The 21991-nt window shown below is 40.6% G+C and overlaps 1 protein-coding gene across 2 annotated transcripts in view; it reads left to right on the plus strand.

The window, feature by feature from the left end:
• Positions 1-21991, plus strand: part of UNC13C (unc-13 homolog C) — a 408349-nt gene that overhangs the window by 196708 nt on the left and 189650 nt on the right. For both annotated transcript variants that reach the window (XM_044979553.1, XM_044979552.1), the window contains one exon: positions 1585-1713. In XM_044979553.1, the coding sequence (XP_044835488.1) occupies positions 1585-1713 (129 nt within the window). The remainder of the gene's footprint in view (positions 1-1584; positions 1714-21991) is intronic.

Below are 21991 nucleotides of genomic sequence, written 5' to 3' on the forward strand. Positions count from 1 at the left end.
TTGCCTGATTGCATAATTCCGGTTCCAAATGAGGTGTGTGGTTGACTGATCAGTTTGTAATTCTGAGGATGTACTGTATGTAACAGCTATATTTAAAGAAAGAATCTTTTGTTCAGTTTTTCTCTTTTGCCACCACTGAACCTAGCTTTGCTCCTGTCATCTTTCTAAGACTGGCAGAGGGTAGACCCAAGATAGTTTTCTTGCCTCCAAAGCCAAGCAAAGATATCCTCTACTATCCAGTGACTTTTGATATTGAATGGCTTAAAAACTTTGCCTTTGGGTTTTCATCTCTTCAATGTTATGAGCAACTGCTTTGCAAAGAGACTCTTTCATTGGTGGCAGGACTCCAGAAATTGCTTTTCTGATGCAGAAGTTACACCTGAATTAATGCTTTACCTTTAAGAGCACACAGCTGCAAATATTACTCACCTGGTCTGTCAAGTCAGCGCTCTGTTGACTTTTTATCATTGTTCATTAACAAGAAGCCATTCAAGGAGAGAAAGTATTACTGTTCAAATGACAATTGTCCTGTTTGCACTTTGTATCTAGCAATATTATAAAATAAAAATCATTCTACTGGAGAAAGCAAAATAACCCCCAATCTCTAACATTTGTTTAAACTCAGTTAAAATTAGGTTTAAAGCTTCTCCATTGGAGTAAGATTAGGGCTAGGTTTAGTGAATAGAATAAGCTGAAAATCAAACAAAAGCAGCTGCAACACCTCAGGTATTTATCAGGAAGAATAATATTTCCTACTGGAAACTGTGTCGTAGTATTATTTCAAACATCAAAATGAGGCTAATGATATTAGGCCAAAACCTACTTGCCATAGATATACAAGCAGTCAACGTCAAGGTGATCATGAATAAGGTGAGCAAGATTTCCCCATGATAAGGAAAAAATACACATTGCTACAACTGGCTCAAAATATAGAAACACAAATCAAAATTTTCAATTTTTGTTAATCTAATAGCGTGTTAACAGACACATCCTTTTAATAGCCAAGAGTAATATTTCAGTAACACTTATGAGCTTCAGTAATGGACTAGGACTCTGTTGGGCTCGGTGCTATATAAACACAGAGCAAAAAGATGGACTATTGAGGTGAAACTCAGCTTACGTATATGTATTTTAATGGATAGGTTAAATGTTTATAGAAACCAATGCTTTAAAAATATATATAGCTGTTTGTGGACTAAGATACTGATTCAAAAGAGCATTCCTATTTGGGAAAACATTTAAAGATGTACTTAGCTGCTTTCCTGAATAAAGGCCTAAAGGCAAGATCATGCAATCACTTAGGCATGTATTGTAATTTCCTCATGTGAATAATCCTATTGAAGTAAGCTTCAATGTGGGACTACTCCTATGCTTAAAGTTAAGCATGTGTTTAAGTGTTTCTCTGGACTGAGGCTACAGTGCATAAATCGATGTACTTTTTAATATTGTATTGATCTTTATTATATTTCATTGTTCCCAATTCTGCATTGGACAGATAGCTCACTACACATAATGTACACATTTTTCTAGTCCAGCTGTTTCTGAAATTCTCTTATTTTCTGATTTTATGAAATATTCTATAAGGTCCTGGAATTGCAGAGTCCACCTCGAGCCAGTATGGTGGTTAAAGACTGTGTCAGAGCTTGCTTAGACTCTACCTACAAGTATATTTTTGACAACTGCTATGAACTCTATTCCCAGCTAATGGATCAGGTAAGATCAACCTTGGAATTTCTCGATGCCTTTGTTCATACTTTTTTGTTGGTTTATATAAGGCAGGTAATAATACAATAAATACAGAACAAAAAGAAACCAGTTGTCCAATACATTCTAATAGTCCCATTTCATATCAGGACCCTGCCTAATTCTGTTGTATCTGTAGAGGAAGGAGTAAGAAGGGAGGAAGCAAGGTATAATAAACAAACTCACAGATGAGTTATGAACACTAAAATAATTAACTAGATGAGTATCAAAATGAATGTAAAAATGTCAATCCAAAAATCTATTTCCTTGTATGGGGCAAGAAAGTAAAAATGCCCATGACTTTATGGGAGAAGAAATTAGATTTGATTACTGTATGAGGTCTGTAATGGGAAAATAGAAAAAAAATCTCATATTTCTTCAAACAATGTAATGGCTCCATCAAGAGATTTTTATGTTTTTCACTTCACTGGCTATAGGCGAGAAGTGTTGCAACCATTTGCTGAAAGTGGTATGTCGTCTTTCTTGTGCCTTAGATTTATATTTTAATAACTAAGGGCTTGGCTACACTTGTGAGTTACAGCGCATTAAAGGAGCCCTGCGCGCACTAGCTCACTCCCCGTCCACACTGGCAAGGCACGTAGAGCGCTCTGACTCCACGGCTAGAGTGCTCCTGGTACTCCACTTTGGCGAGTAGAATAACGTTTGATGCGCCCCCGCTGGAGCGCCCCAGCGTCAGTTTGAATGGGGTGCTGCATTACTGCGCTCTGATCAGCCTCCGGAAACGTCCCATAATCCCCTTAAGTCAAGTGGCCACTCTTGTCATTGTTTTGGATATGCCCTTTGAAAGCTCCATTTGACAGCCATTACTGTCAAAGCAACCATTACTGTGGAATGCTGTGTGTGAGAGAGAAAGAGGCGGGGTGGGAGGGGGACGTCTGCTGCTGTCTGAACTTACAAGACAGCTTGCTGACATGCTCTCAGCCCCCCAAAAACCCACTTTCTCTCTCCCCCCACATACACACAACACACTCCCTGTCAAACTCCACCCCCTCCCCATTTGAAAAGCACATTGCAGCCACTTGCATGCTGAGATAGCTACCACAATGCACTGTTCTCTGTGGCCTTTGCAAGAGCTGCTAATGTGGCCACACCAGTGTGTTGGCAGCTGTCAGTGTGGACAGACTACAGCACTTTCCCTACTGCGCTTTACGAAGGCTGGTTTAACTCAAAGCGCTCTATCTGCAAGTGTAGCCCTGCCCTAAGAAACATGCTTGGGGACCACTTTTTGTATTTACCTGAGGAGAAGGGAAATTCGGAACTGTTATTAAAAAAAGGATAGTGTTACTGCTAGAACATTTTTTAATAAGGGCCTATCAAATCTTAGAAATCAATACAAAATAATATAGCCTTTGTCATTTTCCAAATACCACCACAAACCCTTGTAGATGTCACTTTTTTTCTGTAAAGTGCTCAGTCCATTTGATAAATGTTAAAATGATTAAGTTCATACTCTGACCTACAAAAATACCCATGCCTATATAGAACACCATTGTTTTCCCTGTGTATCATTTGTACAATACATTTGCCCTGTTGTGAATGTTTGACTGGAAATGATATTTCAGTGACTATTCCCACTTTGGAAAGAGTAAATTATCCAGTTAGGAAAAGAACATAAGAACATAAGAACGGCCGTACTGGGTCAGACCAAAGGTCCATCCAGCCCAGTATCTGTCTAACGACAGTGGCCAATGCCAGGTGCCCCAGAGGGAGTGAACCTAACAGGCAATGATCAAGTGATCTCTCTCCTGCCATCCATCTCCATCCTCTGACGAACAGAGGCTAGGGACACCATTCTTACCCATCCTGGCTAATAGCCATTTATGGACTTAGCCACCATGAATTTATCCAGTTCCCTTTTAAACATTGTTATAATCCTAGCCTTCACAACCTCCTCAGGTAAGGAGTTCCACAAGTTGACTGTGCGCTGCGTGAAGAAGAACTTCCTTTTATTTGTTTTAAACCTGCTGCCTATTTCATTTGGTGACCCCTAGTTCTTGTATTATGGGAATAAGTAAATAACTTTTCCTTATCCACTTTCTCAACGTCACTCATGATTTTATATACTCTATCATATCCCCCCTTAGTCTTCTCTTTTCCAAGCTGAAGAGTCCTAGCCTCTTTAATCTTTCCTCATATGGGACCCTCTCCAAACCCCTAATCATTTTAGTTGCCCTTTTCTGAACCTTTTCTAGTGCTAGAATATCTTTTTTGAGGTGAGGAGACCACATCTGTACACAGTATTCGAGATGTGGGCGTACCATGGATTTATATAAGGGCAATACTATATTCTCAATCTTATTCTCTATCCCCTTTTTAATGATTCCTAACATTCTGTTTGCTTTTTTGACCGCCTCTGCACACTGCGTGGACATCTTCAGAGAACTATCCATGATGACTCCAAGATCTTTTTCCTGACTCGTTGTAGCTAAATTAGCCCCCATCATATATGCTGTAGAGTGTATCCCATATAAGAACATGCATATTATATATGATTAGATACAGCAAAAGCAAACTGCAGTCAGACCCAAATACATTCTGACATGCGTCTGTCTGAGTTCAAGGAGAACAATACATTGAGTCCATGTTGTTCTGAAATGAGAAAGGACTAGCTATGTTGTTTGTCCTGTTTTATGAGCAAACAAATTTATCTCTAGATATCAAACCTTGGGTGAGATAACCTTTCAATAGTACCCTTGAGCAAAACATTTCCTCTCCAAAAATCAATGGAATGAATTGAACTGCATTAAGGTCTGTCTGATAAAACACAAGATTCAGTAACTTTAAGCCTTCAAATACATAAAGGGTGTATATAGTGAAAGAAATACTTCACATTTTTTATTTGTTCACCCTTGAGGAGTTATTGACTATTTTGTCAATACTGAGGGTGTTTCCTTTTACACAAGAGCCAAGGACTTTTTTATATTGTGCTTTAAAAAAGGCGGAAAAAAGGTTGTAATGGAAATGCCTCATGTCTTGATATTGTAACACCCACACATTTATCAGAGCCCTGTGATAACACACCAAGAAATATTAAGGATACAGTGCTGAATCTCCATTTCCACTAACCATAAAGATATATAGTTTCATAATACCTGTTTTATTTGCTTTCTATAAATAAAGTATGAAAATCTAAATCAAATCTCATTCAAATATTAAAGTGTTAGAGTATTATTTAAATACTCCTGTGAAAAGAAGATGCATGTGATAAGACATGGTGCATTGCAGCAGGCTCTGCTGCATCAGTGATTTTGAGAGGGAGGCTTCCAGTAGCCTCCCTGGACCATATGGTTAAGGCCCCAACTCAGGCAAGTAGTTAGGCACATGCTTAATTTCAAGCACATGTTTAAGTCCCAGTGAATTGAAGAGATGCTTTCCTAAATCAGGGCCTGACGGAAGAAGAGAGTTTTACTGCAGTATTAAAACTATTTCTCTGTGTTAAACCATCTGTGCATAATGTATCGCTGTTTCTTAAGAAACAGTAGTTTTACTACTGGACTAAGTTAAATGACAGAAAACAAAGGGTAGGAATAAATGGGCAGTTTTCAGAATGGAGAGAAGTAAACAGCGGTGTCCCCTAGGGAACTGTACTGGGACCAGTGCTGTTCAACATTTTCATAAATGAACTGGAAAAAGGGGCAAACAGAGAGGTGGCAAAATTTGCCAATGATACAAAACTACTCAAGACAGTTAAGTCCAAAGCAGACTGTGAAGAGTTATAAAGGGATCTCACAAAACTAGATGACTGGGTAGCAAAATGGCAGATGAAATTCAATGTTGATAAATGCAAAGTAATGCACATTGGAAAACCTAATCCCAACAAAATGATGTGGTTTAAATTAGCTCAAGAAAGAGATCTTGGAGTCATTGTGGATAGTTCTCTGAAAACACCCACTCAATGTGCAATGGCAGTCAAAAAAGCTAAACAAAATATTAGAAACCATTAGGAAAGGGATAGATAATAAAGACAGAAAATATTATAATGCCACTACATAGACCCATGGTATGCCCATACCCCATATTCTTCATAGTAATATTATTATGATATGATTATGTCATAATTATGATGTATTTTATGCAAGATAAAGCATGTGAGATATCATTGAAAAGGTTATAAATTACTGAATATGATTATCCTACTTGTATGCAAATATCATTTGGTATCTGAAGTTAGGAATATTGTCTATGTATCTATTACAAATGTGTTTACACCTGGGGAATGCCCACTAGGCAAAAGACTGTCAGTCTAAATGGCTGGCTGGGAAGGGCCATTAGGGAGAACAATAGGTCGTAGAAGAAGGAGTTAATCTCCCATTGGGGAGCCTTCCTGAGGTCACTACAAAAAGCCTCCAAGTCATGGCTGTGACCAGATCACCTGGTACTGGATTTATGCACTGGTACTGGACTCCATCTTGGAATACCAGTGTTCTTCCACTATTTAAGGCAGGGGAGTGACATTACTGAGGTTCTTCACTGACTCCCTACCCAAAGGAGACTTTTTTTGAAGGAACAAGGACTGAACTGGAGGGAAGTGCTAGACCCAAGCTAGAGGGGTTTCTAGCCTGTGAAAGGAATACCTAGGGTTTTTAAGTTGCAAGCAAGGGCAGCTGGCCCCTTAAGAATCTCTACAACCAGCTTAAATCATCATTTAGCTGAGAATTTACTACTCAAATTCAATCTCTTTACTATATTAAATTTAGATTGTTTTTGTTTATTTGCTAGGTAACCTGTTTTGATCTGTTTGCTATCCCTTATAATCACTTAAAATCTATCTTTTTGTAAAAGCAGCAAAGAATCCTGTGGCACCTTATAGACTAACAGACGTTTTGCAGCATGAGCTTTCGTGGGTGAATACCCACTTCTTCGGATGCAAGTAGTGGAAATTTCCAGGGGCAGGTATATATATGCAAGCAAGAAGCAAGCTAGAGATAACGAGGTTAGTTCAATCAGGGAGGATGAGGCCCTGTTCTAGCAGTAGAGGTGTGAAAACCAAGGGAGGAGAAACTGGTTCTGTAGTTGGCAAGCCATTCACAGTCTTCGTTTAATCCTGAGCTGATGGTGTCAAATTTGCAGATGAACTGAAGCTCAGCAGTTTCTCTTTGAAGTCTGGTCCTGAAGTTTTTTTGCTGTAGGATGGCCACCTTAAGATCTGCTATTGTGTGGCCAGGGAGGTTGAAGTGTTCTCCTACAGGTATTTGTATATTGCCATTCCTAATATCTGATTTGTGTCCATTTATCCTTTTCCTTAGAGACTGTCCAGTTTGGCCGATGTACATAGCAGAGGGGCATTGCTGGCATATGATGGCGTATATTACATTGGTGGATGTGCAGGTGAATGAACCGGTGATGGTGTGGCTGATCTGGTTAGGTCCTGTGATGGTGTCGCTGGTGTAGATATGTGGGCAGAGTTGGCATCGAGGTTTGTTGCATGGATTGGTTCCTGAGGTAGAGTTACTATGGTGCGGTGTGCAGTTACTGGTGAGAATATGCTTCAGGTTGGCAGGTTGTCTGTGGGCGAGGACTGGCCTGCCACCCAAGGCCTGTGAAAGTGTGGGATCATTGTCCAGGATGGGTTGTAGATCCCTGATGATGCGTTGGAGGGGTTTTAGCTGGGGACTGTATGTGATGGCCAGTGGAGTCCTGTTGGTTTCTTTCTTGGGTTTGTCTTGCAGTAGGAGGCTTCTGGGTACACGTCTGGCTCTGTTGATCTGTTTCCTTATTTCCTCGTGCGGGTACTGTAGTTTTGAGAATGCTTGGTGGAGATTTTGTAGGTGTTGGTCTCTGTCTGAGGGGTTAGAGCAGATGCGGTTGTACCTCAGTGCTTGGCTGTAAACAATGGATCTACATGGGTGGTGTGCCCGGGATGGAAGCTGGAGGCATGAAGGTAGGCATAGTGGTCGGTAGGTTTTCGGTATAGGGTGGTGTTAATGTGACCATCACTTATTTGCACTGTGGTGTCTAGAAAGTGGACCTCCCATGTAGATTGGTCCAGGCTGAGGTTGATGGTGGGGTGGAAGCTGTTGAAATCTTGGTGGAATTTTTCCAGTCTCTCCTTCCCATAGGTCCAGATGATGAAGATGTCATCAATATAGCGTAGGTAGAGAAGGGGCGTGAGTGGACGAGAGCTGAGGAAGCGTTGTTCCAGGTCGGCCATAAAAATATTGGCATATTGTGGGGCCATGCGGGTGCCCCTAGCGGTGCCACTGATCTGGAGATATATATTGTCATCAAATTTGAAATAGTTGTGTGTGAGGATAAAGGCACAGAGCTCAGCAACCAGTTGTGCTGTGGCATCATCAGGGATACTGTTCCTGACAGCTTGTATTCCATCTGTGTGTGGGATGTTTGTGTAGAGAGCCTCTACATCCATGGTGGCTAGGATGGTGTTTTCTGGAAGGTCACCAATGCATTGTAGTTTCCTCAGGAAATCAGTGGTGTCACGGAGATAGCTGGGATTGCTGGTGGCATAGGGTCTGAGTAGAGAGTCCATATATCCAGACAGTCCTTCAGTGCGAGTGCCAATGCCCGAGATGATGGGACGTCCAGGATTTCCGGGTTTGTGGATCTTGGGTAGTAGATAGAATAACCCTGGTCGGGGCTCTAAGGGTATGTTGATTTGTTCCGGTGTTAGTGTAGGGAGTGTCCTGAGTAGATGATGCAGTTTCTTAGTGTATTCCTCAGTGGGATCTGAGGGAAGTGGCCTATAGAATTTGGTATTGGAGAGTTGTCTGGCGGACTCCTTATGGTAGTCAGACCTGTTCATGATGACTACAGCACCTCTTTTATCAGCCTCTTTGATAATAATATTATCTTTTTGTAGTTAATTTCTTTTTGCTTTATCTAAAACTAGTGTGTATGGGAGTCATAACTTGTGGCAGAAAGCTGTGTATATTCCTCTCCACATCGAGGGACAGGGCGAATTTCATGAACTTATATTGTACAATTCTCTGTTCAGCGCAAGACGATATAATTTTGGGTTTACCCTCCAGAGGGGGGTGTGCCCTTGAGTAGCTGGGCAGTTCCTTAGCTGAAGCCTTCCCATGCAGAGCTGATCTCAGCATCTGTATGTAGCTGCAGCTGGGTGTTTCCATACCTATATGTGTGCTGGAGGGGGCTTGAAGACCTGTCACAGTATTACAGTGTAAAGGGAGTCCAGGCTTGTAGGTCAGGCGGGCTCAGTGGTACCCCAGTTCCACGTGGCACCCCGGGGGGAACCCATCACACACAATTGAATGCTGCATTCATTCTCAAAAAAGATATATTGGAATTGGAAAAAGTACAGAAAAGGGCAACAAAAATAATTAACAACATGGAACAGCTTTTGTATGAGGAGAGATTAAAAAGACTAGGACTTTTCATCTTGGAAAAGAGATGATTAAGAGGAGATATGATAGAGGTCTATAAAATCATGACTGGTGTGGAGAGAGTGAATAAGGAAGTGTTATTTACTCCTTCTCGTAACACAAGGGTTACCCAGTGAAAATAATAGGCAGCAGGTTTAAAACAAACAAAAGGAAGTACTTCTTCACACAATGCATAGTCAACCAGTGGAACTCTTTGCCAGGGGATGTAGTGAAGACCAAAGCTATACGAGGGTTAAAAAAAGAACTAGATAGCTTAATGGAGGATAGGTCCATCAATGGCTATTAGCCAATAGAGGCAGGGATGCAACCCCATGCTCTGAGTGTCCTTAGCCTCTGATTGCCAGAAGCTGGGAGTGGATGACAGGGGATGGATCACTCAATTGCCTGCACTGTTCATTCCCTCTGAAGTACCTGCCATTGGCCAGAAGACAGTATACTGGGCTAGATGGACCACTGGTCTGACCTCCTATGGCCATTCTTATGTTCTGAGAATACTGGAGCCAAAATCCCATTGACAAGTCAATGGGATTTAGAATAAGTGCCTGAATCCCTTTTGAAAATGATATTTAGGCTCCTAAATCAGTTAAGCATTGTACACAAGGCACTGTAATGCCTACATACCTTTAAAAATGTGGGCCTGGGTCACTTTGAAAATGGGACTTAGATACTTCTTTTGTCTTTGTATCTCTATGGAAAGATAAGGACCTCTCAGATTTAATCTCTTTGAGCTAATCTGTTATTTTCATATTTTACCTTTATTTTATTTTTTCTGTTTCCCAACCAGCTGTACTTGCACATACAGTCTAAAGGGCTGAGGTTCCCTATAGGTGAAATAAATTCAGTGTAGACAGCTCCCTTTGGCCTAGTCAGTGACCCAGAATTGCGGCACTGAAAGGTGTGGTGGAATGGTTGGGTTGGAGACTTTGATTGATGTCTTTGTCAGGGGATGGGAATAGTGACACAGGCCAAACCTGTGATCTTTACAAAGGATTTTAATGTATTTGGGAAGGTGCTAAGATACTTTAAATCTCATGGCACTTGAAATAGTGTTTTTTTGGAAGAAAGTGCTATATGGCTGAACATTTGAACATAGCTGCTCCTTAGATTTCTGTAAGATGTAAACTTTGCTGCAGTTTTTGCTGTTCAGTATCCATCTCTCCTAAATCACAATAGGAGTTGTAGGAGGCTAATTGTAAATTACTAGGGAAAATATAGTGAGTATTTCTCCCCTAAGTTGCTCTTCCAGCAAGGAAATAACCAATCCTTAAACTCCAAATTTCTCCTGACTGCTCAGAAGTTGTGGCAATATTATTTAGGACAGAGGATCAGTCACTGAATGGATTAGCAATGTCTCAAGCTGAAAATAATATACTGAGCGCTATGTACAGAAAGAAGTGTGTTCTAGTGACTTAGAGCAAGAGATGGATAGAGAACTCTTAAAGTCAGTGAAACTTCCCATGTGCTTAAAGTATATGAACACGTGTTTCCAGGAGCAGCACCATAGTGGTTTTTCAGCAATATGATTCATTGATGCAATTCTGCTTGATATTAGCCATGACGTTTGCTTCTGTTGTGGAGATCATGTCATCTTCTGCTGTGAATTTTGGAACAGTGATTGTATGCGGCAGTGGCATCGACCTAGAATTCATTAAAAAATTTTAAACTGATTTGTCATTGCTTGTTATTGAATGCCACCACAGGGTAGCAAAAAAGTTCTGAAATGATTTAAATTCCTATTAAGGTACCTGGAATTGATCCTCATTTCAGTACCTTGAGACCATTGGATAAAACATGCAGATAATTTAAGTATAATTTGCGAACCGTAGAGAATATTCATTTCTAATATATTGTGTTGTTCTAATGTACAAAATTCTACTCAGATGCCTGGTCTTTTCTTTCTTTGTTTCCTTGAGATTGAAATAATGGACAAAACACAAAAGAGAAGGTTTTAAAAACACTGAAACTACTGGACATTTCACAAAAAGGGTTATGCGGGGCCAAATCCTAGGGCATGGCCATGTTGCAAATATGCAGGACCTCAGATGGGGAGGGAAAGGTGCCTGTAAACTATTCCATGGCTTCTGGAACTCATAAATTAATATTGAATCCGTCTTTGATTGAGTGCTTGTCTGTGTATTTATTCTGCACCAGATTAAATTGCACAGTGTGTAACAGTCTGAGTTAGTAGGAGGAACAGTTGCCGAGCATCATAGCTTTTTGCCATATAACTATTCTTCTTCCGCAGTCCTGGAGCCGTCTGCAGGCAGAAATGACCCCCTGCATAATGTAGAGAAACCAAATAGCTGCTTTAAATTATGTTTGCTACCGCAGCCCTACAGAGACCACTGCACGGGCTGAGGATCACCAGAGTGGGTCACATTCTGCCTCCATATACTATCACCCACACTATACCCTGCCAGGTGGGGAGGAACTGGAGGAATGGCTAGAAGCTGAAAATCCCACGCCACTCAGAGGTTTTTGCTGCAGACGACGAAAAAAAAAATCAAGAGCCACAACAAAAGAAACATTTAACAGAGACACACCCGCTACAGGCAATGAGCACGTAATAGTATAACCCAGTGGTGTAGAACCCTGACACCCCAGAACAGTGGGCTGGACATTAAATGAGAATTCAAGGTTTCAAAAAATTTTGTTCCACATTAGAACAAAAATTAAACATTTTAAAACAGTTCCACAGAGAAAGAAAGAGACCCCCCAAATATCCTAGTGGTTAGAGCACTCACTGGGGATATGGGAAACCCCGCTTCTAGTCCCTGCTCTGCCTGATTCAAGCTCTTGGCTATTCTAGGGTGAGTCTCTCTCTCTCACTCTCATTTTGATCAGAAATTCCATCCTGCACCATAGTAAACTTTCTGATGAAATTTTAATCAAAGCCCAAACCAATACATTGCCACAAAAAGGTTCAATTTCAATGAATCAGCATTTTTGATGGAAAAACGTGTGTCAAGAAATTCCTGACCAGCTCTACAGAGCACCCATATTCCTGCAGCTCCACTAAACAAAAAGTATCAGGACTTGAGAACCAGAGGACTTTAGTGCTCTGTGATATGAGTTATGTCCATCTAAATCCAGTCACCTTTCATTTATTATCATGGGGAGAAGGGTGGTGTATGGTGTATAATTTAAATATAGGATGTGGGGTGATTAACCAAAATAGTGAATCTTGGATCCCTATTCTCTCCTTCAGTAACTCTCATGGACATCAGAGAGCTCCTGTGGAGAAGAAAGATTTAGTTTTTCCTCTACCCCAACATGAATTGAGGATTCTTTCAAATTCTTTGATTAAAAAAAATCAGACAGCCACAGTATGTGATAGGTATTTGAACCTCTGCAGATTCATCTCCAGTTGAAGCTGCCTTTTGCATGACTGGATGAGTTTGGAAGGGGATCCATGGACCCACGAGAGTTTAGAAAATCCACTGCATAATTAAGAAATGGTTCTTTGTTCCCCTTCATACTGCAGCATTTCACCTCCTCTGCTCAATTCTGTTGTTTTGTTTTTCTCCTTTAGCCTATAACTATTGTATTGAATGCTGATAAGTAATCTTCAGGCATTAGTCTTACAGTGGAATCACTTGCTTTTTTTCTACTTGGATGCAGTGCTATTTATTTTATTTTCTTCAAAAGAACAAGAACAAGAGGTGGGAGGGGAAATAGTGGGCTTGTAGAAAAAAACTGCCGGAGAGGGTGGGAGAAGATATTTTGACACTTCTGAAATTAATAGCAAATGGTAACAAGTAACTAAGCATGATCTACATCTGCAATTATTTGGTTTAACTTTGAGAAGGTGGATTGGTGTATGAAGCTTTCCACTCTCCCCCCACCCCCTTTGTTGTTCATTAAATCTCTCAAACCCCACATAGCTGATCCTTGACACACCCTTCTCTTGACTTGTGTGCTATCAGGCATCTAGTTTTAAAATGTAGCCTTTATTTTAAATATGTTGTAGCCCTTTATTTTTTAAATCACATCTACATTCTCTGAGTGTTTTTATTGAGATCTCATTTGGTTTATAAGTGTTATATAAAATGTACATTTGATTACCAGATTAATTTTGTTGAACACTTATGTCTTTAGTTAAAATGCTGCACACTTTCCATGGCTTCTTGTACCCAATAAATTAATCACGAAGCAGTCTTTGACTAAGTGCTTATACATGCATTTATTCTGCAACAGATGAAAGTGCTCAATGCGTAACAATGTGAGTTGGTAGAAGTAACAGCTGCTGAGGGTCATAGCTTTTTGCCATATGACAGTCACATTTCATTGTTAACATTTACTCTGCTGCAGTTGCAATCTGGTCTGTTCAATATAACAGGCACTGCCACTGCACTGAGCCCAGTGTAAATACATAGGTTTTACCACTATATTCCTGCCATTGAAGAAAAATAGTTAAAGTGGAATATGAACCAAAATCCATTTTATCAGTCTTATTATCACTTAGCATTATGGTACCATTTAAAGCTACGTGTGTCTAAAATCTCATTCACTTCCCTTTGTGTGACTTTGAAAAATAGACTCTCTCTCTGTTTTAGCAGGTGCTTCCAAAGAAATAGGAATGTTGCAGTTTTTCAGTTTTTGTAAAGAATGGGAAATTAGTTTAGAGTGACACCTTTATCCAAGTTTCTTTTTTTAGGGCATCAGGGTAGGCAAGTGGTCAGTATAAATTATCTCTTACACCAGGGATGCCCAACCTACAGCCTGAGGCCATACATGGCCCACGAGAGCATTTCATAAGGCCAATGGCGTACTTCAGCATAAGATACTACTGGCCGATTCATCACCATTTTGTCATCATGTTTAAATCATTTTAGTTTACACAAGTGTGTAACTAGGCAATATTGTACATAGAAACAACCTAATTAAATACATAAAAAAACAAGATAAACTTAACATATAAATCAATACAGGTGACTGTCAATCTTATTAAAACGTTTGGCTCACGCAAGGTTGTGCTATGTGTGGCCCTCCCCTGTAAGAAGGTTGAGCTCCACTGTCTTACACAATTATTTTAAAGCACTGTATTCCGAAGACAGCAGAGACAGTACCTGAAATAAAAAATTCCACGAATATTCACTCAGATAGAAAATTGAATTAACTATGGCTTGGCTGTGTTACACTCCTCCTTATGTTCGTTTTCTGCAGCTATTCCAGTGGATGAGTTTGCTGGCAGTAATGTTATCAAAACAAACAGTCTGAGAATTAAGCAGTTATGAGCAAGAATAAATGTTAAGCAAAGTTTAGGGAATAATTGCAGAAAGCAAATTTTGAAAATAGCTAAATTGAAAATATTTAACATTAACATAATTTTGATAACTGGCACCGAAAGCCTCTATTACATCACTGGTGGCAGAGTTATTTTCAGGAGACTAGATTTAGTAGGGAGATGGTTCAGAAGGCATGCAAAATGGTGCACTTCCTGTGGTTTTCCCAAGCACTGGTGTTGAAATGGTGAGCCTGGTTTAATGTGTGCCCTTCTCTGTAGTTCGCCTAGCAGTATGATAACGTTGAGCTTTGAATTCTTATTTTATTTCCATATACAGTGTAAGCACACAAGTCACTGACATCAGTAACGCTGTAGGTGCTCTATGGAATCCTGGTAGACAGCCAATTGTCTTGTGTGCTGCCATAATCATAAGAAGAAGAAATAACAATAATAATCAATATACCCTGGGTCTCATGCTTGCTCCCTTGCTCTGACTTCCCCCAAATTCCAGTCTTAGGTCACAGACATTCTTGACCTGCTTCTCTCCTGGGCACATGCTACTTCCCCATGAAGTCTAAGTGAGAGGAGAGGAAATGGTGCATGCAGTTCCATAAACAGTAATAGAGACAAAAGGAGGAGCCCACTACAGGTGATGCAGCTCAGGAGGTGCATGCATGAACCTCTGGCTGCACAGTTGTGGGATAGGCCCATGTCCGTCTATGAGGAGCCAGAGCTGAGACAGATTAGTCCAAAGCAATGAAAGATGGCTCTTATGTGGATGACCACCTGCTTGCTTGCCCCTTTAGGACTGCAGACAGCTCATGGTCTCATGGCTGAACCACAGGGTGTGTGATGGGTCATGAATGCCAGTACTGATCCCTGTGCTGCTTATGCATACAGAACCAGAGTGCATACATTCCTAGCTATATATCATGCCTTACTTGGTATGTGTCTGTGTACTATACAGCGTGTGTGTGTGTGAGAGAGAGAGCTATCTAGGGTTGCTGAACACTCTCCACAAGCTAGAATTCACTGAAGATATCTGCAATGGTATTTCATGAGAAATACTGAATGTAGAAAATTTTTCAATTCTCTGAATTTTAACTGAAAAATAAATGACTGTCTGAGATGCAATTAAATGTGCAGTCCTTGGTAGTTCATATAAAGCTGAATTTTGAGGACTTGTAAGCTGTGTGAAACAAATGGTAACAAAATTCACAAAAACCCTGTAATTATTTCTGTTGTCCCTCCTCACTCTCCCTTCTATCCACCACCACAGAGGAGAGCCAGATTTTCCACTTACTGACAGGTGGTTGTTAGAAAGGGAATGTGATGGAGTGAAGTCTTACCAGTGTATAGCAATCATTTCTGGGGTGCAACATGGCGACTGCTAAGAGTATGCAACCATACCATACTACTGTTTTAGGCTGGAAAATAAGGAATAATGTATCCAGCTGCTAACAATCAAATGATGACTATGATATGTAATGACACACAGACATATTCACCATCTTCACTGGCAGATCTCCTACTGGCCTCATTATTCTAGAGGAAATACTCTGGTGGGGAAAAGCAACTACTAGCAAGCAGCAGTGCATTCAACTCCTCATGGAGCACCTGCAACACATTCACTTTCTAATGTACACTGGGCAGTGAGTGGAAAAGCTGGCTACCGTACACTGAGGTGGATAGAAAAGTAGTTTATAAAGCATTTATAGGCAGTGTATAAATATGTCACTGTGACTATTATATTTTTCTTGAGCAAACAAAAGAATTGGCTGTTGCTCACAAACTCTGCAGTCACTTCAGTAATTCTTTTTGCAGCCTCTTCTACCTGGTGAGAAGGGCATAAAGCAAATCAGCCTGTCCCTGTTCTCCAAATGGCTCTTGGATCAATACAAGGGATTTAATATCCCCTAGTACCAGAATGCTGCAGAAAGGTGCTGGCATACTCTGTATCTGACATCTGATCTGTGTACTTTTAGGAGGCGTATTCTTTGTCAGTTATTATTCATTTTGTGTTGATTTTATAAATATATTCTAGCAAACCCATACAAATAAGGTGTTCGCTTGAAACAGCAGTCAATATGTTACATATTGAGTAAAATTTTCAAAGGGACCTACAGGTATGTCCACATTGCAATCAGAGGTGTAACTGTGTAACGCCGACAGACCCCTAGGACCTCTGGAGCTTAGTGCATGAGCCACTACTGCAGTGGTGGGCCACCGGATAATCCTCTGCCGGGCTGCCAGACTGTTTGTTTACATTTGCTCAGCCACCCGCAGCTCCCAGTGGCCGTGGTTCACCGTTCCCTGCCAATGGGAGCTGCGGGAAGCGGCGGCCACCACGTCCCTGTGGCCTGCGCTGCTTCCCTGAGCTCCTATTGGCTGGGAATGGCGAACCGTGGCTACTGGGAGCTGTGGGCGGCCGTGCAAATGTAAACAAACGTCTGGCAGCCCGGCAGAGGATTACCCTGATGGGCCATGTGTTGTCCGTGGGCCACAGGTTGCCCACCACTGCTCTACTGCATGACCTAAAATCCATATGGCTGTTAGCTAAGGCTGTAGAGCAGATTCATTAATCTCTCCCTAAGTAGTCTCAGTGCCACTAGATAGGACAGAACACCACACCTAGCAGGTGTGTGGGTTTCAGCTGCAATACAGTTTGGCATATGTGTGCTAGTTTTAATCTAGCTAGCACAACTAAATAAGCAGTGAAGATGTCATGGCACAGGTTCAGCATGGGCTAGGAACACAAGTACACGTGCAGGGCCCACAGCAATCACCCCATGTTGACACCCGTCCTGTCACATCTTCATTGCTATTTTTAGCCATAAGAGGTAGATTAAAGCTAGTACAGATATGCCAAGCCGTGCGGCAATCATATCTCCAACTGCAGTGTATATATACCTTTTGTGACTGAGGCACCTAAGTCACCTGGACTGTCAATAAGTGACTCCTAAATGCCTGTCACTTTTGAAAATGGGACATGGGTGCCTAAGTCACTTAGGTGCTTTTGAAAACTTTATCCAATTTTTCAATAAAGTAGAAATCAGAACAGTTTGGTGATCAGTTTCCAATAGCAGTTGTGTGATAAAGAAGGTATGTAAAATAGAAAACTACAAATTAACTTCCAAAAAATGAGACCTGGAATAGAGTTACAGAATAACACATGAATTATCGCTGCAGAATTCTGTACTTCAGAATTATTGTCAGAGAAATGCCAATGTACGTGCAGTCCCAAATAGTCTTTGCAATGAGAAACTTTACCCCATTTTCGTATAGTATTAGATGCTCTAAAAGGGTTACCAACAATTGCTAAAATATGGTGAATAAAGGGGCACTTCGAAGCCTTTCAGTATGTTGTTGCAGTATGTTTGATAGGCAGCATGCTAGCCACGGTACAGGGAAATCTTTGATAAAGTGCATTAAAGCATCAGAGGAATATGTTCTTGCTGTGCTTCTCGCCACAGAAACTTCTCTCCCAGGGGGAAACTGAATTAAAACACTGCAGACAGATTCTTATACATAAAATTGCCTGTTAGAAGCATGTCCAGGCTGACCGGTTTGAAGGTAAAGAGAACAGCTCATCATCCACTGGCAGTAGGGATCAGGTAGAGGAGAAAATAGCACAAGTTGTAAAACTTCAACATTGAAGTTAGGAATAGTGAACTCCAACAGTATTGTTATCACTAGGTTGTGAGGGATGGATAAACTAGTCTGAGCAAAATAAGTAATAACCTGATCTTTTGCCCAGACCTTAAATATTGTGGCTTGCACACACACAACCAAAAATCAGACAAATGCTGCCATTTTGAGGGCTTGCATATCATCCACAATCCAGCCTCATTTGCTATGAAATGTATTCAGTGTTTTTACATATTTGCCATATACTTCAGACGATGCCAATATTGCTCAGATTATATGGATGCTCATATAGTAGTAGCTCCTGCCGTGTTTTGGGTCCATCTGCAGCCTCTGTGGGAATGACATCAAGCTTGCTACAAAGCTGCAGATCTGTAGAACCCTGGGCATACCAACTCTATTGTACAGCTCTGAAATGTGGATGTAGCAGAATGGTGTCTTCGATTCATGTTGTCTTTGTGTGTTAGGTTGCAGAACAGGATCAGCAATGAAGATATTCATAATGAAACATACAAATGACCTCCATTGGCACTGGTTCGGTTTTCTCAACTTTCCGTCCATCAGGATGGAAGGCCAATGAATTACAAAGTGTGTTTACCAAAGAAAGCTGATACATGGCTGGCAATCACATGGTTGCCCAAAGCTTCAGTGATGTGATAAGCACAGTGATACCACAAACTACACCTCCAGCCAGACTGCCTTAAGGACCTAGTTAGAGATCAGTCTGGATGGTGCTTGGTCTGCATGGAGGCTCTGTCCTTTTGAGATTTGCCACGATGATGATATAGTTCAGACAAATGATTTTCAGACTACAGGTTGTTCACAAACTGCCTGCTCTGATTATTTGTAATGTGTGATTGGTCACGAGGTGTTGTTTCAGCTGACTGTTGGATGAATGAAAAAACCCTACACAACAGAGCCCTACAGCTACACAGAGCCCCACGAACTTCAGCGAAGTTCCATCCTCTGTTATTGGGGCCTCCATTCAGGTGCAGGGGTCTGGCTGCATAGAATTCCTTGCAAGATCAGAGCCTAGTTGTTTTATTTTTGAAGCCTCCAGGATTTGCATATATTTTAATTCATACCCAAAGGCCATCTGAATAGTCACAAAGAGCAATAGATATTTTCTCTGATCTTCCATATTGCATAGTGGCCACCATCCTGTTTAACAATAAACACACTTTCAATTAAGTTTCTCAGAATTTTTCAATTTCACTGATATAAGCAAGCTTTTGCATCTAAAAGTAAACTTCAAGCTACCCAATTTCATCTCCCCTTCATTCCTATGTCAAAATTCCATTTCTGGCTAGCTTAGTTGAAAACACAGGCCCAAATGTACCAAATAGCATAAACAGATATGAACAAGTAATTTGTGCATGTTATTACCATGATTGAAAAAGCACTGTGGCTACATGCATTTACACAAATGCTGTTCTCAAAGTTCCAGAACAAAGAGTGCTGCTTTGACTTGGCATCTAGAAGACCTGCTAACTGCTAAAACTACTATCACTGCCTGAGTGACAAGCCTTGCATAGGATGTCGACTAATGTCCTTAGGCAGGAAACAAAGTTTGTCAGCTGATGCTAAGGAGAACTGTCCTTCTGCCCTTTGGACCAGAAAACAATCTCATTTATTTTGGTGTAGTTAGATGTGATTGATCTAAATCTTTGTTTTCCTTCTTTAGAAAGTAAACTTCATGTTAAACGCTAACAAATAATAAAGTTTAAACTACACCATATAGTCATTTAATGAGCTACTCTATAGTGATCTTCAGAACCTTTCAATCCAAAGCTTGATTTTGCTCCACTGAAAAGCAGTGGGCCCACAATGACTGACAATTTAAAAATGATTTGAAGTTCCATTTGGTGTGGCTTTCCAAAGCAGGAGCAACATTACTGTCCCTATGCTATTTAAAAAAAAAAAAAAGGTACGCTGGTGTTATGTCCCTTTACATAAGCAGAGTTACTGTTTGACTTGTGTGTGTGTGAGAGAGAGAGCTATAGGGGCCAGCCCACACCACAGTGGTACCTAGCATAGTGCCTGCAGGTTGTGGCTCCTTTACTGCCATTAGTGGATTCATGGGAGAAAACAGCAGAGTCTGTTTTCTCTACTCACTCCTAACCTGATTGTTCCAATGTAAAAATACAGAGGAATCATCTTTAAAATCTATTTAAAGCAGTTTATTGCCACTCTATCCAAAGGCCTCATTTTGATTCACCAATACAATGGTCCTTGTAATCTAATGGAGACTCTTTCAGATGTTCTGTATGTGTGGTGCTCTTCCAGTCTTGTGATTATTGTCTTCCTGGTTCTTCTAGTAATGAATGGCTTCTAGTACCATACACCAGGCCTGGAGTGGATTTTCTCATACACACATTTCCAATACATACACTACAGGTACTTCTGGAGCAACCCCTCTGAGAACTTGGGGTCTAATGGTGCAGGTCAATGCTCCCACAGGAGAGGGAGCAAAGGAGGAGGTGGACTGGTAAATGGAGATTATGTAATGAAAACTGCTTTTTCTTTATGGTCTTTATATATATAGTCTCCATTACTTTAAAGCTCTCTTTGAAACTTAGAAATTTCTTTTTTTTAACCAATTCTTTTCTTCTTCTCTTGTCAAGTGTTGATTTTTTTTCACCCATCTGTTTCTAGTGAAATGGGAGCCAAAATTATTCTTTTTTGTTTACTTCTGTTTGTAATGATGTCAGCAACAACATGCCCCTCTCTGTAAATGGTGTTTGGTAGATTCTGGCTGCGGAGTACGTGGGAAAAGCTCACCATCTATTTTCAAGAATCTCATATGGTAGCTTAGACTTGTATTATTTTAATTTTGCTTCAGTGGACTGGTACAATCATGAGAGAGATTTAGGAGGGTGAAGTTAGAACTAACTTTGTTGTTTTGATTCAGAAATAACAAATTGTGATGCCTTTTCTTCCATGAGTAGTTTCACTGAAGTTGGTGAGAGTACTTGTGGAGTTTAGGTATTTCTCTCTGTGAGGATGTCATAAATTAGCCCTAATTGATTGTTTCTAAGAACCGAATAGTGTTGCTCTGTTTGGTGAATGGAGTGAGCTCACTAGATCATATTTTTCGGTTGGTAGTGAGGAAAAAACACCAGGTGTCACTATTTTGTTTTATTTTCAAACATGAATCGTAGAATTGTAGAACTGAAAAGGATTCAAGAGGTCATCTAATCCAGTCTCCTCCACTCATGGCAGGACTAGCTGTTATCTAGGCCATCCCTGACTAGTGTTTGTCTAACCTCCTCTTAAAAATCTCCAATGATGGAGATTCCACAGCCTCCCTAGGCAATTTATTTGACTGCTTAACTACTCTGACAGTTATGAAGTTTTTCCTAATGTCCAACCTAAACCACCCTTGCTGCAATTTAAGCCCATTGCTTCTTGTTCTATCCTCAGAGGTTAAGGAGAACATTTTTTTCTCCCTCCTCTTTGTAACAACCTTTTATGAAAAATGAAGCAGGTGTTATTAATCCCAATATATCTGCTGAAGTACCTGGACAGGGGAGGATTCAGTTCTTGGCTAGGGTGCAGACTGTTTCAATGGAATCTATTTTGTTCTAGATGCATGTTGAGAAGGTCAGGGGCAGCGGGGGAGGCTGGATCATGTATTCTTTCTGTCTATTCTGCAGAGCCAGTACTGAGCTTCCACCTCAGTGTCCTGGATCACTACAGATCCCCAAGATCCATCCCAATTTCAGGGAATTCATGGGTTCTGGAGCTGAACCCCTGTTTCTTTAATGGAGTCAAGGGTGACACTCTATCTTCCCCTGCTCCCAACCCCGATGGGAAAATTCTTTGGAGACTCAGTAGAATTATCTATCTAATGTGAACTGTTTACATGCATGAAAGAATTGGATTTTAAAGATATTGGCTATTAATAAGCATTTATTTAAGTTAAACATTCTTAAGTGAAAAATGAACAACAGATACATTTCCCTTTGCAGTAATTAAAAAATATATATTCAAA

The sequence above is a fragment of the Mauremys mutica genome, chromosome 11 (genome assembly GCF_020497125.1).
Source record: "Mauremys mutica isolate MM-2020 ecotype Southern chromosome 11, ASM2049712v1, whole genome shotgun sequence".
NCBI classification, from domain to species: domain Eukaryota; kingdom Metazoa; phylum Chordata; order Testudines; family Geoemydidae; genus Mauremys; species Mauremys mutica.